Here is a 16,557-nt window from a genome sequence, read left to right as displayed (position 1 = left end):
AGAACTGCTTCAAATATTCCTCTTTGGAGAACTAAGTTCCACTGTAGGAGGGGGCAAAAAAATGTCCCAATTTTTTTTTTTTAAGAATTTATTTATTGGGGCGCCTGGGTGGCTCAGTGGGTTGAGCTGCTGTCTTTGGCTCAGGTCATGATCTCAGGGGCCTGGGATCGAGCCCCGCATCGGGCTCTCTGCTCAGCAGGGAGCCTGCTTCCTCCTCTCTCTCTGCCTGCCTCTCTGCCTACTTGTGATCTCTCTCTGTCAAATAAATAAATAAAATTTTTTAAAGATTTTATTAATTAATTTGACACAGAAATCACAAGTAGATTATCACAAGTAGATGGAGAGGCAGTCAGAGAGAGAGAGAGAGAGAGATAGGGAAGCAGGCTCCTTGCTGAGCAGAGAGCCTGATGCAGGACTCGATCCCAGGACCCTGAGATCATGACCTGAGTCGAAGGCAGTGGCTTAACCCAGTAAGCCACCCAGGCACCCCAAATTTCCAAATTGTAATGGTTAAATAAGCCTGTCCACATAGGAAAAGACTTTTGACTTGCCAGTTAGTACTTCTACCTCCCAGCGTTTTTCTTTGAATACCAGTTTGAGGAATATCCTCTTAGAAACTAGATTCATAGTATTTGAGTTAGCTCACTTCTTAAATCCCTTTTGCTTGGCTAATCCCTTTCTCTAATAGAAATTTGAATTTCAGGCCAACTGATTTAATATGCTAATTACAAGAGTTTTGGGTGTATTGATCATTTTTATACATTGCAGTTTTCGAATCTCAATTTAGTGGGGCATAACTTTTGAGGTTTGGAAAAAGGAAGATGTTTCTACTTTTGGTAGTTGGCAGAGCCTCAAAGGTTGATTGGATTCTGAAACTTAAAAATATATATATTTAAATTTTTTATATATCTAATAAACTTTAAAGGATTGTCAACACTTTAGGACGACTTCCATCCATGATGTTTAACGTAAGGTTGGTGTTGAATTGTATTGCCTTTGTCAGTTGCTGCTCAAACTTATTTTTTGCCTAAGACTTCAATATGTATTTCAGAGAAATCCTAGAACAGGGACATAAGTGCCAAGGGACCTGTTTGTGGCTCTTATATTTTTATTTTTGCTTATATCTTGCATGTCTAATACCTGAGAATTTGGTACAGTCCATGAATAAAAACATGTACAATTTTCCGTCATGAGAACCTAGAGTTCAGATTATCTTATTTTTCCTTTATTTTCACTGCATCGAGAAAATAGGTGCTTTAGTAACTTAAGTAAAAAATTTCTTCTTCAATAAAAATGTAAAGTAAAATAATTTTATGTGATTAGTTGATAGTTATCTAGTTTAAATAAGAAAATGATTTACATTTTTTTTTTTAAGATTTTATGTATTTATTTGACAGAGATCACAAGTAGGCAGAGAAGCAGGTGGGCGGGGTGGGGGGGCGGGCGGGGAAGCAGGCTCCCTGCTAAGCAGAGAGCCGGATTCGGGGCTCAATCCCAGGACCCTGAGATCATGACCCGAGCCAAAAGCAGAGGCTTTAACCCACGGAGCCACCCAGGTGCCCCGAAAACATTTTTATTTGTATATATTTTGTTAGGAAAATGGTTTTGTGTACATTGAGGATGTACATTGCCACAGCTCCCCACATCATCCCATCAGATTATTTCAGTGTTTCTTTGTGTACATAAAAGCAAACAATTTTCTTACTCCTCCCCTTTCCTACACAAGGTAGCATGCTGCATACACTGTTCTGGTATAGTAGTTAAAAGCTGGGCGCCTGGGTGGCTCAGTGGGTTAAGCCGCTGCCTTCGGCTCAGGTCATGATCTCAGGGTCCTGGGATCGAGTCCCGCATCAGGCTCTCTGCTCAGCAGGAGCCTGCTTCCTCCTCTCTCTCTCTCTGCCTGCCTCTCTGCCTACTTGTGATCTCTCTCTGTAAAATAAATAAATAAAATCTTTAAAAAAAAAAAAAAAAAAAAAAAAAAAAAAAGTAAAAGCTTCTTAGTTTTTTTTTTTTTTTTAAGAAGTCAAAAGCTTTAAACAATTGAGGTAAAAATACATACATTGAAATGTTCCTGTTCATTCAGATTTTTTCAGTAGACTTTATTTTTGTATTTTGTATTTAAGGGTGTCTGGTTGTTCTGTTTTATTTTTTTAAAGATTTTATTTATTTATCTGACAGAGATCACAAGTAGATGGAGAGAGAGGCAGGCAGAGAGAGGGAAGCAGGCTCTCTGCTGAGCAGAGAGCCCCATATGGGACTCGATCCCAGGACCCTGAGATTGTGACCTGAGCCGAAGGCAGCGGCTTAACCCACTGAGCCACCCAGGCACCCAGTTCTGTTTTATTTTTAAGTAGGCTCTGTGCCTGATGTGGGGCTTGAACTCCCCAACCCCAAGATCAAGAGTCACATGTTTTACTGACTGAGCCAGCCAGATGGCCCCAAGACTTTATTTCTCAGAGAAGTTTTAGGGTCACAGCAACATTGAGCAGAAGTACAGAGATTTCCTGTGTACCTCCTGTCCTAACACACGCCTGCTCGCCCACTATCAGTGTTTCCCTCCGGAGGGTTACGCTTGTTTTTCAAGATTTTAGAGAGAGAGGAAGGGAGAGAGCCAGCCCACCCGAATGGTGTTGGGGGAGCAGCAGAGGGGGAGGGAATCTAAGCAGACTCCCTGCTGAGGTTATGACCCAAGCCAAAATCAAGAGTAGGACACTCAGCGGACTGACTGAGTCATGAAGGCACCCCCGGAGGGTTACACTTGTTAACTCAGTGGACCTCCCTTCACACCTCATTGTCACCCAATGTCTATGGTTTGTTTTTTGTTTTTATTAATTTATTTTATTTTATTTTTTAAGATTGTATTTATTTATTTAACAGACAGAGATCATAAGTAGGCAGAGAGAGAGAGAGAGGAGAAGGCAGACTCCCTGCCGAGCAGAGAGCCCGATGCCGGGCTTGGTCCCAGGACCGTGAGATCATGACCCGAGCCAAAGGCAGTGGCTTAACCCACTGAGCCACCCAGGTGCCCCTGGTTTGGTTTTTTAAGTTTTAGGTTGGTGGTTTTTTTCTCCCAACACTTTATTTACTTATTTGTTTATTTAAAGTAATCTCCCAGCCCAGTGTGGGGCTCAAACTCACAACCTCAAGATCAGGAGTCGCATGGCCTACCCACTGACCAGCCTGGTGCCCCAGTTTTGTTTTTGTTTTTTTTTTAATACTGGGGAAGAAGTGGCATTTGGTACTCTTCCATTCTTTCCTGCTGGATATTTTTTTGTTTGTTTAATTTAAATTCCAGTTAGTTAACATACCGTGTAATAAGTTTCAGGTGCCCCATGTAGTGAAATAAATGGACTCCTTAATCCCCATTACCTATTTAACTCATCCCCCCCACCCCTTTCCTTTCTGGTAACTTGCACAGTGTCTATAGTTTACATCAGGGTTTTCTTTTTGGTGGTGTGTGTGTTCTGTGGGTTTGGGCAAGTAGATAAAGACATACATCCACTATTACAGTATCATATGGAATAATTTCACTGGTTACAAGTCCTCTGCCCTGCCTGTCCATCCTTCCTGACATCCTCCAACTATACTTTTTACTCTCTCCATTGGTTTGCTTTTTCCAAAATAATATAGTTAGAAATAGTACTTAATCGTTTCATACTGATTTCTTTGAATTAATAGTATTCAATTAAGCTTTTTTTCATGGCTTGGTAATTCATTTCTTTTTAGTGCCATATAGTATTTCACTGGCTGTATTATATTTATCTGTTCTTTATCCCCTACTTAAGGATTTCTTAGTTACTTCAGAGTTTGCCAATTAAGTGTATAGCTGCTTTGTAAATATTTGTGGGAAGGCTTTGTGTGGATGTTTTCCATCCCTTTGGATACATACCTAGGAGCACAATGAGCATGATTATTGTTTGGTGTACGAGTGTATATATATATATTTTTAGAGATTTTATTTATTTATTTGACAGAGATCACAAGTAGGCAGAGAGGGCAGGCAGGCAGAGAGAGAGGGGAAAGCAGGCTCCCCGCTGAGCAGAGAGCCCGACTCAGGGCTGGATCCCAAGACCCTGGGATCATGATCCGAGCCGAAGGCAGAGGCTTAAAGCCACTGAGCCATCCAGGCGCCCTGGTATAGGAGTATATTTAATTTTTTTTTTTAAAGATTTTTATTTATTTATTTGACAGAGAGAGATCACAAGCAGGCAGAGAGAGGGGGGGAAGCAGGCTCCCCTGTTAAAGACAGAGGCTTTAACCCACTGAGCCACTCAGGTGCCCCTAATTACTGCCAAATGTTTTATAGCAAGCTTGCATCTTAGAAGGATGGAAGAAAGAAACTTTCGGTGAAAGTTCTAACCTTGAGACCCTCAAACGAAAAAGCTGCTATAGAGCCAGTCATCCAACCTCAGAATAGTGTAACTGCACTTTACAAAACATGGTAAGCCAGGATCCTCATACCTTATCTGTCCTGTTTGCTATGGGCTGGTTTGGATCCTTTTGACCAGAAATCAGAATTTCAAATGAAATCAGGTTGTTAAGTGAATGAACATTTTACAGAATTCTAGATGTGAGTATCCTCAAAGCATTTGTGATTTCTGTTTTTCTTTTAAAAGATTTTAAATGCAGCTGCATTCATAAAAACCTGATTTCATTTTTCCCCTCACCACACAAAAACTGAACAGTGATAAGTGCTGTTGATTTGACCTCTTATCTGGTCCAGCTTCTTACATTTCCCATCCTCACTTCTGATCTCTTCATTACTACTGCACCCCCTTTGAATTCTCTCATTGGTCTTTCTGTCTCTTATACACACACACACACACACACACACACACACAGTCAGGACTTAAAATTTAAAAAAAATAACCTTAGAGGCTTAAAACTTGTCTTACTAAGAAGCAGGAAGAGCTTTATAAGAATGGTGTTTATTGACAATGAAAAACTTGTGGAATCTTCAGGTGATTCTTAGAAGGCACTGTGGTTGAGAAGCACAATTAGAGGATCTTTCTGCAGTGAAAATCTGATTCTTTTTTTTTTTTTAAGATTTTATTTGGAGAGAGCATGAGTGAGGAGGAGAGGGAGAAGCAATTTCCCTGCAAGCAGGGAGCCTGATGTGGGCTCTGTCCCCGGATCCTGGGATCGTGACCCAGGCCAAAGGCAGACACATAACCGACTGAGCTGCCCAGGCGCCCCACAGTTAGTTTTCTTTTCGGAAACCTTAAACTGGCTCCTTCTTGCTTGCTGGATGAAGTCCAAGCTCTTCTCTCAGTATTTGCGGTCTTCTGCGAGCGGAGCCCCTGACTTCTGCAGCCTCCTTGGCCTTCCTGTCTTCCTCTCGGCAGAGCCGCCAGCTGTGCTGACCTGCCGTGGTAGGAAGACCTCCTTCGGTCTTGGAGCATGGCAGGTGAGCCGGCATCCATTTCCTCTAGCTTGCTCCTCCAGCCTTCCGGGTCCATGAGCTGTCCGCTCAGAATGCTCTTTAGTTCGTGTCGCACGTGGGTTGAGTTCCTGAGTGCCCTTGGAGACTTTCACCTTCACAGGACTGCCTTCCGTCCTGTGGGATCTTCGCTTCGGGGTCCCATGCTTGATGCCACCGCTGCATTTATGTCTCGGAAGCTCTCCTTTTACTTGTCACCTCCTGGGCTGTGAGCCCTTGTTTGATGCCTAGGATGTGGTCTTTCATTTCATCATTCTCTGGCCCGATAATTATGTGGGCATCTCTGTGGGACAGAATGTGTCACCCTGTGAAGTCTAGTTGCTTTTATGAGATGGTAGGTTTGGGTTATAGAAAATGATAGTGTTTACTGTTAACTCCTGTTGTGTCGTGACCTGTCTAGTGACCATTTATTGTTGGCGGCTTGAAACCGCCATGCAGCCGCTCTCTGAGCATCCAGACTGGCCCTAGTCCCTTGTTTGCATTAACTTCTGCTCTCACTGGAGGTCAGAGAAGCAGAATAGTCATACCGCCGCATGTATTACTCACATGTTTTATAGACATGAGTTTCTAAGGGGATTCAGAGTAACTGAATGACCAGAATGTAAAGTATCTGTCAACATTTGCTGATTTGACGTTCCTGAAATTTGTCATAACTAAGAACTGGGGTATATATGGTTTGGGGCTGGCTTGTATTTGCTTTTTTTTTTTTTTTTTTTAATTTTAAGTAAACTATTACCCCACACGTGTGCCTCATACTGCCAGCCTGCGATCAAGAGTCATGTGCTCTACCGTCTGAGACAGCCAAGGACCCCAGAGGCTGGTTTTTTAAAATATGGATTGATCAGTCTGTCTAAACATTTAATGCTAGAAATTCCCCTCTAACCACTAATTGAGCTGCATCTCACAATTTTTGGTACATTCTATTCATTTCAAAGTATTTTCTAATTTCCCTTGTGATTACTTTTTTCAAAACCTTTTTTTTTCCCTTTAAGATTTTATTTATTTATTTGACACACAAAAAGAGATCACAAGTAGGCACAGAGCCGGGCGGGGGGGGGGGGGGGGGTGATCAGGCTCCCCACTGAGCAGAGAGCCAGATGCAGGGCTCGATCCCAGGACCCTGAGATCATAACCTGAGCCAAAGGCAGAAGCCCAGCCCACCCAGGCACCCCTCAAAACTGTTTAAAAAAAAAAGAAATTAAAACATCACTCCCTTCCCCTTGGAAAAATTAGAGTCGTAATGGATATCTTTGTATCCTGTTTATTTAGAATTCTGTCTTGAACAAGGTCACAAGTCTCAGAGTATTGTCGGAAAAGAGTTATAATGGCTGCGTAGTATTCCTTCACTGCACTCTGCTGCCTCCCCTTTAACATTGTCCCTGTGGTTGGGCAGGTAGCTTGTTTCGAAACAGTTTTCTGTTGTAAACAACACTGGTGTCTTTCCTGTGATTGGGCAAGTAGCTTGTGTCTAAATAGCGATGATTATCTTTGAAAGTGTTTGTTGATGTCTGTGCTTAGGATGCATTCTTGAAAATGGTAGTTCTGGGTCGAAGGATGTGAAGACCAGTAAGTCTATATTATACGTGTAACAGATTGTTTTGCAGGTATGTGATGCATTAGGCGAAGTTTCTCGGTGTAGTCCGATCTTCACTTGAAGCAGGGAAGGAAGTTTGCAAGCCTGGGCGGTCTGTGTGAAGTGATGTTCCTAAGAGCTAAGGAACTAAAAGATGATGAGGAACAGCAAAGGAATAGCTGTTTTAAATGACTGCTGGGGTTGGAGCCCCACCCCCTCTCCTAGTCAAATAATTTTTTTTCAGCTGCATAACAATTATGAATCGCTGGCTTTAAATTTTTTCCATTTTGTTGGAAGATACTCTTAAATGACAGATCCTTGGAGATCTGTCAGAACAGCTCAAACTTTGATCTCTTACTGTGGTTAGTATGAGAGAAAGTCAGTGGTTTGTACCCTAGATACCTAGCCTGTTGTTTTTCCAGTCCCCAGCTAAACAGTTTTTGATTTATGGAAAGTTATTTTCATTCTTTACAGCTTTAGGCATCACTGCAGGAACCCCCCCCCCCCAGCTTTTCTAAAAATGTTTTATTTATTTATTTGAGAGAGTGAGTGAGCTCAGGCAGGGGGAGGGGCAGAGGGAGAGAGGGAGAAGCAGGCTCCCGGTTGAGCCAGGGATCCCGAGGGGCGTAATCCCAGCCCTGGGATCATGGACTGAGCCTAAGGCAGACATTTAACTGATGGAGTTTCCCAGGCGCCCCTTCGTCCCTTCTTCCCCCACCATCTAAGGGGTCCCCAGGTCCTGTTGATTTTCTCTCATTGATAAACTTGAATTTAGCTTTCTTCCATTCTCATTGCCGCTAAACTGGTTTAGGACGGCATCCTCCACTGGGACTGCTGCCAAGGTGTTGTGCTGGCGAGTCATGTCCCAGCTGCTTAGCATGTCATACCAGACATTTTGGAACCTGTCCCTTGTCTACCACTTCAGCCGCTTGGTGTTCTTCTGTCACACGGTTCTGGAAAAAGTACCCATTGGGATTCATCGTTTTTTCATGACCACAGTGTTGTGTATTCTGTGAATATATGCCCAGGAGTAGAATTATTGAAGGAAAATGTTGGTGTCATTTAATATTTGGAGCCATTTTCATGTTTTTCCAAAGGCGTGTGTTTTGTTATTCAGCACATTGGCAGTGAGTGCACAATGGCTCTCACTTTACCTTGTTTCGTCACTGGGGAGTTTTTGCTGATTGGATAAGAAAAGATCTCTTTCATGACTATTTTAACTATGCATTTCTTTGGATTGGAGTGTTTTCCCTTTGTTAACTAGTCCTGTAAGAAAGTTTAGAGGAGGAGACAACCACTTTAAGAATTAGGTCTGGGGGCGCCTGGGTGGCTCAGTGGATTAAAGCCTCTGCCTTCGGCTCAGGTCATGATTCCCAGGGTTCTGGGATCGAGCCCCGCATCGGGCTCTCTGCTCCACAGGGAGCCTGCTTCCTCCTCTCTCTCTGCCTGTCTCTCTGCCTACCTGTGATCTCTGTCTGTCAAATAAATAAATAAAAATCTTTAAAAAAAAAAAAAAAAAGAATTAGGTCTGGAGGGGTGCCTGGGTTTCTCAGTTGGGTGTCTGCCTTCGGCTTGGGTCATTATCCCAGACCTGGAATTGCACTCTGCACTGGGTGAGCTCCCTGCTTGGTGGGAAGCCTGCTTCTCCTTCTCCCCCTCCCCCTGCTTGTGTTACCTCTCTTGCTCTCTCTTCTCTCTCTCTCTCTGTCAAATAAATAAAATATTTTAAAAAGAAAAGAAAAGAAAAGAAAAAGGCCCGAGAGAGACTGAATTGGCTTTTTTGGAGTGTTGGCAATAGAAAAAGCTTTAGTTCATATTTGTTACTCCTCGACACAGGTGATACGAACTTGGAACTAGCATAGCCATAAGAAAAATAGCTCAGTTGGGGCGCCTGGGTGGCTCAGTGGGTTAAGCCGCTGCCTTCGGCTCAGGTCATGATCTCAGGTTCCTGGGATCGAGTCCCACATCGGGCTCTCTGCTCAGCAGGGAGCCTGCTTTTCTCTCTCTCTCTCTCTCTGCCTGCCTCTCCGACTACTTGTGATTTCTCTCTGTCAAATAAATAAATAAAATCTTTAAAAAAAGAAAAGAAAAGAAAAGAAAAATAGCTCAGTTAAGAAATTTCAAGAGGTGGGCGCCTGGGTGGCTCATTTGTTAAGCATCTGCCTTCAGCTGAGGTTATGATCCCAGGGTCCTGGGGCTGAGCCCCACGATGGGCTCCCTGCTCAGCAGGAAGCCTGCTTCTCCCTCTCCCACTCCCCCTGCTTGTGTTCCCTCTCTTGCTGTCCTCTCTGTCAAATAAATAAAATCTTTAAAAAATTTTTTTCAGGAGGTTTTTTTTTTGTTTGGTTTTAAAATTCAGGGAAGTTTAAACAAGTAAGTCATGGATAAGGCAGGGACATAGGTGGGCCAGGGAGTGTGTCTGGAACCTCCATCTGTTTCTGCTTCTCGTGCAAATCAGCATGTTGATTGCTTCCTAGACAGCCGAGTTCCCCAAGTCCCACACCATCCAGAAGTGTCTCCTGCCACCTAAGAGGTACTAATGTTGTTTTTCCCCACATCCCTCACTTTGAAAGATCTTGTGAGATTTTGTGTTTCGGTGACAGATTGGGGCTGCATCTTAGCAGCTCTTGCTAGTGTAGCCAGAGCGGGGGTGGGGTGGGGGGCGGGCAAGAGCGGCTGGCTCCAGGGTTCCCAGACAGACCAGGCTTGGGCACTCACCACTGACAAAATCCAAAGGCAGAGACACAGTGGTGGTGAAACGGGAAAGGAATTTATTTTAGTGAGGCCAGCCTCCGGAAGATAGGGGACTAGGGTCTCAAAGACTATCTACCACATACCAAAAATACTTCCAGATTTATAGAAGGAAAATGTGAGGCAGAGATTGCAGGTGGGCAATGAAGGTGAAGTCCATTGTCATGAGTGGCGTTTTGCTGGCCTTGGGAAGTTCTTATTCCTTGGGTGAGAGAATGGGGCCCATGGGGGATGCTTTGCCCCTCAGATCTTATGCCTGAGATAAAGAGATAAGATGGAAAGGATTTCTCAGTTATAAAGTTCAGGGTCAAAATGGTGGTAGTTGAAGTCCTTTTCTAGAACCACGGGACCTGAGGAAGTTTGTTCTCAGAAAAAGGGCCTAAAGGGCCTATAGGGCAGGGGTAGATGAGAGAGGAAACTTGGCACATACAATAAATAACACAGTAGTAGGCATCTGCCACATAAAACAAACACTTTTTTTTTTTTTTTAAAGATTTTATTTATTTACTTGTGAGAGAGAGCATGAGAGGGGAGAGGGTCAGAGGGAGAAGCAGACTCCCTGCTGAGCAGGGAGCCCAGTGCTGGACTCCAGGATCATGACCTGAGCAGAATGCTGTTGCTTAACCAATGGGGCCATCCAGGCCCTACACCCCCCCCCCCCCCCCCCCCGCTTTTTAAAATCTCTAGACCTAGTCTGGGGCTCGAACTCACAACCTGAGATCAAATTTCATGCTCTGCCGACTGAGGGGCCCTTCTTCTTAAACCAACCAATGTAGAAGTGTATATGAGATGAGAGAGTAGGCCAGAGCCAAGGGAAGAACCAGGCTGAATGCCCTTCGGGCTTGGTTTTTGTGATTTGGTTCTCTGATCGCCCTGTAGGTAGAAGGAAGGATTTCTGGGAAGAAGACTTGTGGGGAGTGGGTAGAAGATACGGCTCGTTACAAGGTTGTAGAAGTTTCTATTTCAGAGAAGCTGAGTGGCATCACTTTTCAGATTAAATCAGGGACACTTGTGATGTGTAAAATTGAGTTACTTGATTTCTAAGCAGTAGTTTCTTTGGCCAAGTAGGTGATATAAATGGGACAAGCTGGCTGGGGTATTTACCTGGTAAACAGGTTGTCTTTCTATGCAGACATGTGTGCCTGTCCTTTATCTTAGAACACTTAGCCTTCTTGATTTCTTTTTACACTTTGACAGAAATAAGTGTGCAGAAACACTTTTCTGCTATTAGAAAATTGGTACAAACATGATGAGAAATGATACCTGACAACCATGGCTACTCCTCCCGTGGATGAAGTGACGTTCAGGGCACTGGCGAGTGATGAATGGGAGAGGTTCTCTTCTGTAGGGTGTCTTGCTTCTGTGTTGGTGTTCTCCTCTGTTGGTTAGGTTGGCTTGGGAGTAGTAGCTTGTAATTAGAAATGTTTTCACGATTTATGCCTCTTAAGTAGATTCTGTGCTTCTCCAAACAAGAGAACAAACAAAATGCTGGGCTCCTGTGCAGAAGGCTTAGCCGCTGTGTGGAAAGCTTTAATCCATTAGCTTAAATGCTTTTATTGCAAGCACTGCCATTGGCTCTTACCTGGAAGTGTGGCTCTAGAGACCTGTAATGCATGGGTTCTGCCTGGGGCTGCTGCCTTATCCCTGCTTCATCTCATCTACACGGTGATGGTGTTCTAGCTGACCGAACACTTAATTCAGTAATATGTGGCCGGCAATTAATTTAAGAAGACGTGTGCAAACAAAAAACAATGCCAGCACTCTAGAGGCAATTAATGAAATTGCTTTCAACTTCTCACATCAGTTTTGGAAGTCTTTTCCAAGTTAAAAAGAAACCCTGTTTTATGGAATTTTTAGGCCGTAGCTGGAGCCAGCTTGGACCAAGTTGAGTGTACAAGATTTGGGGTTGGTAGGGGGCAGTGGGGACAAGAAGAAAGTACTTTTTTTTTTTTTTTTTTTTTTTCAAAAGTTCAGAATGACCAGAGAGAAAGAGACTGGGAGAGAGAAGGAAGGGTGTTTAGCCTGGAGAGATAGGTAGATGTAGTTGATTCTGGAGGCAAATGAAGGTGTTTTTAAAAATTATTTTCAGTAAATTCTATGCCCAAGATGGGGCTCAACCTCCTGTCCCCGAGATCAGGAGTCAGACGCTTCTCTGATTGAGCCAGCCAGGTACTCCAGAGAGCCTGCTTTCATGTTTCTCTTTTGCTTTTGGGAGCAGAAGAGTAAAATCCAAATGGTTCACAAGAACCATCTTCTGAGGGGCTCCTGGGGGGCTCCGTGTGTTAAGCCTCTGCCTTCAGCTCAGTCATGATCCCAGGGTCTTGGGATTGAGTCCCATGGGCATCAGGCTTCCTGCTGGGCGGGGGGCCTGCTTCTCTCTCTCCCTGTGCTGCTTCCCCCTGCTTGTGCTCTCTCTCTCTCTGTGTCAAATAAAGAAGTAAAATCTTAAAAAAAAAACACCAAAAAAACAAAACCATCTTCTGAGAATGAGGTGTGGGTGGACGCCATAGGAGAGTGCTGCTTGTCCCCACAGCCAAATCCTGTGAAAAAGTCTTCGCACTTTCCTGTTCAAGAGCAGAAGGAACAAAGGAGATTTGACATTTCAAAAAGCAGATTTGAAAGAATGAGTACCTACTGGTATTGAGAGGTATGTTTTTACTCCAGCTGGCAATACTGTCTTTTCCATCGTAAGGAACCTGAGTTCAGTGCTGCTATCTGTCTTTTTTTTTTTTTAGTTAATTTTTTATTTTTTTTACTTGTCAGCATAAGCAGGGTAGGGGGGAGCTTGGGAGAGGTAGAGGGAGAAGCAGGCTCCCGGATGAGCAAAGAGCCCAACAGGAGACTCCATCCTAGGACCCCAAGATCATGACCCAGGTTGAAGGCAGATGCTTAAGCGACTGAGCCACCCAGGCATCCCTAGCTGTCATTTTTTTGTTAAAAGAATCTTCTTAGTAAATCCTTACCCTGCTTCAAAGAAAAGATTTTAGTTTACTCTCCTGATTCTGAATCCTGTTTTTTGTTTTGTTTGTTTCTTTGTATCTTCTTTCGCTAGAAGAGAAAAATTATTTTTGTCCAAAGAAGAATGATTTTTTAAAAAGATTTTATTTTATTTATTTGACATAGAGATCAAAAGTAGGCAGAGAGAGAGAACGGAAGCAGGCTCCCTTCTGAGCAGAGAGCACAATGCGGGGCTCGATCCCAGGACCCTGAGATCATGACCTGAGCCAAAGGGAGAGGCTTAGTCCACTGAGCCACCCAGGTGCTCCTATCAGTTAATTCTTGATGGACATTGATGTTTCCAGTCTTTCACTGCTATCCATAAAGCTTTAGCCAAGCTTTTGAAGCATTCAGAACGAATAGATCCTTTGTGAAGGCAAAAGAAAATCCAAGCTTGTGTGCTGTAGCCAGTTGTCTCTTTTTAGTCTTTTTCAATCTGAAAGGACCGTTCAGTCTTCATCTCATGACATTGATGTTTTTGGAACGTAGAAAGCTTATCATGGTGGGTTTGTGTGATGCTGCCTCATGATTAGGTTGAGGCTGTTACGTTGGCCAGACCATCTCACCAGTGACATAGCAGCAGGAACCCACCACTATAACTGATCTTTTGGTGAAGTGTTGGCTAGCTCTCTTCACTGAAAGTTACTGTCTTTCCTTTCATAATTCATGGACATCCTGTGCTAAGATACTTTGAGACTATGTAGATATTTCATTACTCCCCTACACTCCACTCGACAGACTTGCCTCTGCCAGCATCCATCAATGATGCTTGCTTGATTCTTGGATTAATCTGATGGATGCCTAATGCTGGTTTTCTAATTTTCTTCTACTTTGACAATTAACTTTTTTCTCTAAGGAAGGACTTTCCCATTCCCCATTCATCCATTTCACTGTGGGTTCCTGTTTCCTCAGTAGATCATAATCCTGTCATTAATTCGCCTCTCATTGTTTCTGATTTTGCCACAGGGAGTCCCCCTCAAACTGTCCTTTAAACGTGTCCCCCATCATCCTTTGAGTACATCCTTATTTTGGGGGCATAGCAAAATAGATGTTCCATGTTCATCTTGTACTCTGTCCAGCCAGCGTGGAATCAGCTGTTTTCCCAGGAGCCCTGGGTTCTTTGAGTGCAGCATACTTAGAAATCAAGGCCTGGTTGCTAGGAGTGCTCACACAATTGCTTATACACCCTCACCTGATAAAAGGCCATTAATTACATTTAAATTTTAGACAACAAATATTTTTATTTTCTTCAATAGCAATCTTTTTTTTTTTTTTTTTAATCAGAGAGAGAGGCACACAAGCAGGGGGAGTGGCAGGCAGAGAGAGAAGCAGACTCCCTGCTGACCAAGGAGCCTGATGTGGGGCTGGATCCCAGGACGCTGGGATCATGACCTGAGCCAAAGGTAGCCACTTAACTGATGGAGTTACCCAGGCGTCCCAAGCAATGTTTTTTTTTTTTTTTAAAGATTGTATTTATTCATGAGACAGAAAGACAGAAGGAGCATGGAGCGGGACAGAGGCAGAGGGAGAAGCAGACAGGGAGCCGGAAGTGACTCCAGGATCATGACCTGAGCCAAAGGCAGACCCTTACCCTACTGAGCCATGGAGGCACCCTTCAACAAATATTTTTTGATATAAATTTATTATTTATCTGTAATTCAAGTAACTACTGTTCTGTGGTTTATCAGGCAACCCTAGTCTACCTGCAAGTTTAGGCTTATGTCTGTTACTCCTGACCCAGTACTACAAGCTTCATTTTCTTCTTCCTCCCTTTCTCTTTGTAACTTTCCGAACCTTGGTTTCCTTTATCCTCAATATATTTCCTTATTTGTTTAAGTATAGAATATAAGGAAAGTGGTTTTTTAGAATTGTTACGAAAAGGAAGTCATAAAGATTTGGTATTTCTACCTTTTATCTTTAGTCTGAGGATATTACTACGAGAGCTTGCTGGTATCTGCATCAGGTTCCTTGGGTTAGTTCCTCACCCTCCTTCCCTTCATTGTGGATACGTTACTTAATTGAAATGTGTTTGTCTTGGATTCAGGGTCCCCCTCCCCATCCTTAACGTGTGTGTGTCTGTGTACACGTGTGTCACATTCATAGAGGCCCCCCAGTTCAGCAGTGTATGGAACAGTATGTTCAGAAAAGTGTCACACACCCCTCCAGTTTTTACCCTCATCCCCACTTGTGTTCGGAAGGTAACCACTTTTATTGGCCTCTGGCTTAACCTTTTGGTTTCTTTGTGTTCAGATGAGCAGATACACGGGTATGTTCTTACTCCCCCATCTTTCTTACACAAGAAATAGCATACTGTAGATACTGTTTTGCGTGTTGCTCTCTTAATCATACATCCTAAAACGGACTCTACATCAATCCGTAGAGGTTTTTTCTGTGGTTTTCCTGTTCTGGTCTCCTAGGACTCCGTGGGGCCAAGGTACCATGTCCCCTGTTGGCTCCTTCGGCTTTCCAGTGTTTCACAGCTACAAACACTGCTGTAATGAGTCACCGAGGCGTTATTTGTGCAGATTTTTCTGCACTCTCCGAGGTGTATCTTCAGGGTGAATTCTTAGAAATGAATTTCCTGGGTTTAAAGGAAGCTGTGTGTGTAGTTTCGTTAGAGATTGCAAAAGTCCTTTTCCCTGAACGTCCTGCCAGTTTGAATTCTCTCAGCAGTAAATGAGTTCTTTTTTCCCACAGCCTCACAGATTGAACTTGGTGTTTGATCTTCTCCGTTCTCCTCATTTTATAGATGAGAAATAGATGAAATCTGGTATGCTATTATAGCTGTAATCCACATGTTTCTTATGGAACTATGGCATTTCTTAATCAAATAATCATTTTTTTGTAGACGAAACTGCAAAGGAAATCCGAATTGCTTGGTTGGCATTGGCGAGCATATTTGGTTAGGAGAAATAGATGAAAATAGTTTCCATAACATTGATGATCCCAACTGTGAGAGGAGAAAAAAGGTAAGCCATCCTTTTTTAAGTGATCACTATGGGGTATTCCTCTGGGTTTGTGTTGTTTTGTTTCTCATCTGTAATTAGAAACTATTACTGGTTGGGGGGAGCCCATTGCAGCTTGAGGATAAGCGGTAGAACTTAAACTGCTTGAATTGGGATAGTTCTTAATGGTAATTTTTTTTTTTTTTAAGATTTTATTTATATATTTGACAGAGAGAGATCACAAGTAGGCAGAGAGGCAGGCAGAGAGAGAGAGAGGGGGAAGCAGGCTCCTCGCTGAGCAGAGAGCCCAATGCGGGGCTTGATCCCAGGACCCTGAGATCATGACCTGAGCCGAAGGCAGCAGCTTAAACTAACACTGAGCCACCCAGGCGCCCCTTTAATGGTAATTTTTAAATCCGGTGGCCATGTAATCCAGCAAGCCTTCAGAGGATGGTTGTAGTTTAAATGCTGATTCTGCGGAGGGGAAAAATGCTGATTCTGTGTTGGCTTTCATATTGTGCATTTTATTTTGAACTCGTTTTTAAATGTCTCTTTAGGGGTGCCTGGGTGGCCCAATGGGTTAAAGCCTCTGCTTTCGACTCAGGTCATGATTCCAGGGTCCTGGGGCATCGGGCTCTCTGCTCAGCAGGGAGCCTGCTTCCCCCTCTCTCTCTTTTCTGCCTGCCTCTCTGCCTACTTGTGATCTCTGTCAAATAAATAAATAAAATCTTAAAAAAAAAAAAAAAGTCTCTTTAAAGAAGTGGTAAATCAAGGAAACAAGCAAGCTCCCATAGTGCTATTATTGCCATGCTTTCTTGGGGGTGTGGGTTTGTGTTTTTTTTTTTTTTTTT

General features: G+C 43.3%; 1 protein-coding gene across 5 annotated transcripts in view; it reads left to right on the top strand.

The window, feature by feature from the left end:
- The window catches only part of USP48 (ubiquitin specific peptidase 48), a 95,572-nt gene that overhangs the window by 13,190 nt on the left and 65,825 nt on the right, over positions 1–16,557 (top strand). For all 5 annotated transcript variants that reach the window (XM_059376566.1, XM_059376565.1, XM_059376564.1 and 2 more), the window contains exon 2: positions 15,610–15,730. In XM_059376566.1, coding sequence (XP_059232549.1) covers positions 15,610–15,730 — 121 coding nt within the window. The remainder of the gene's footprint in view (positions 1–15,609; positions 15,731–16,557) is intronic.

The sequence above is a fragment of the Mustela nigripes genome, chromosome 14, assembly GCF_022355385.1.
Source record: "Mustela nigripes isolate SB6536 chromosome 14, MUSNIG.SB6536, whole genome shotgun sequence".
Classification (NCBI taxonomy): domain Eukaryota; kingdom Metazoa; phylum Chordata; class Mammalia; order Carnivora; family Mustelidae; genus Mustela; species Mustela nigripes.
This window is presented reverse-complemented; position numbering and strand designations above follow the sequence as displayed.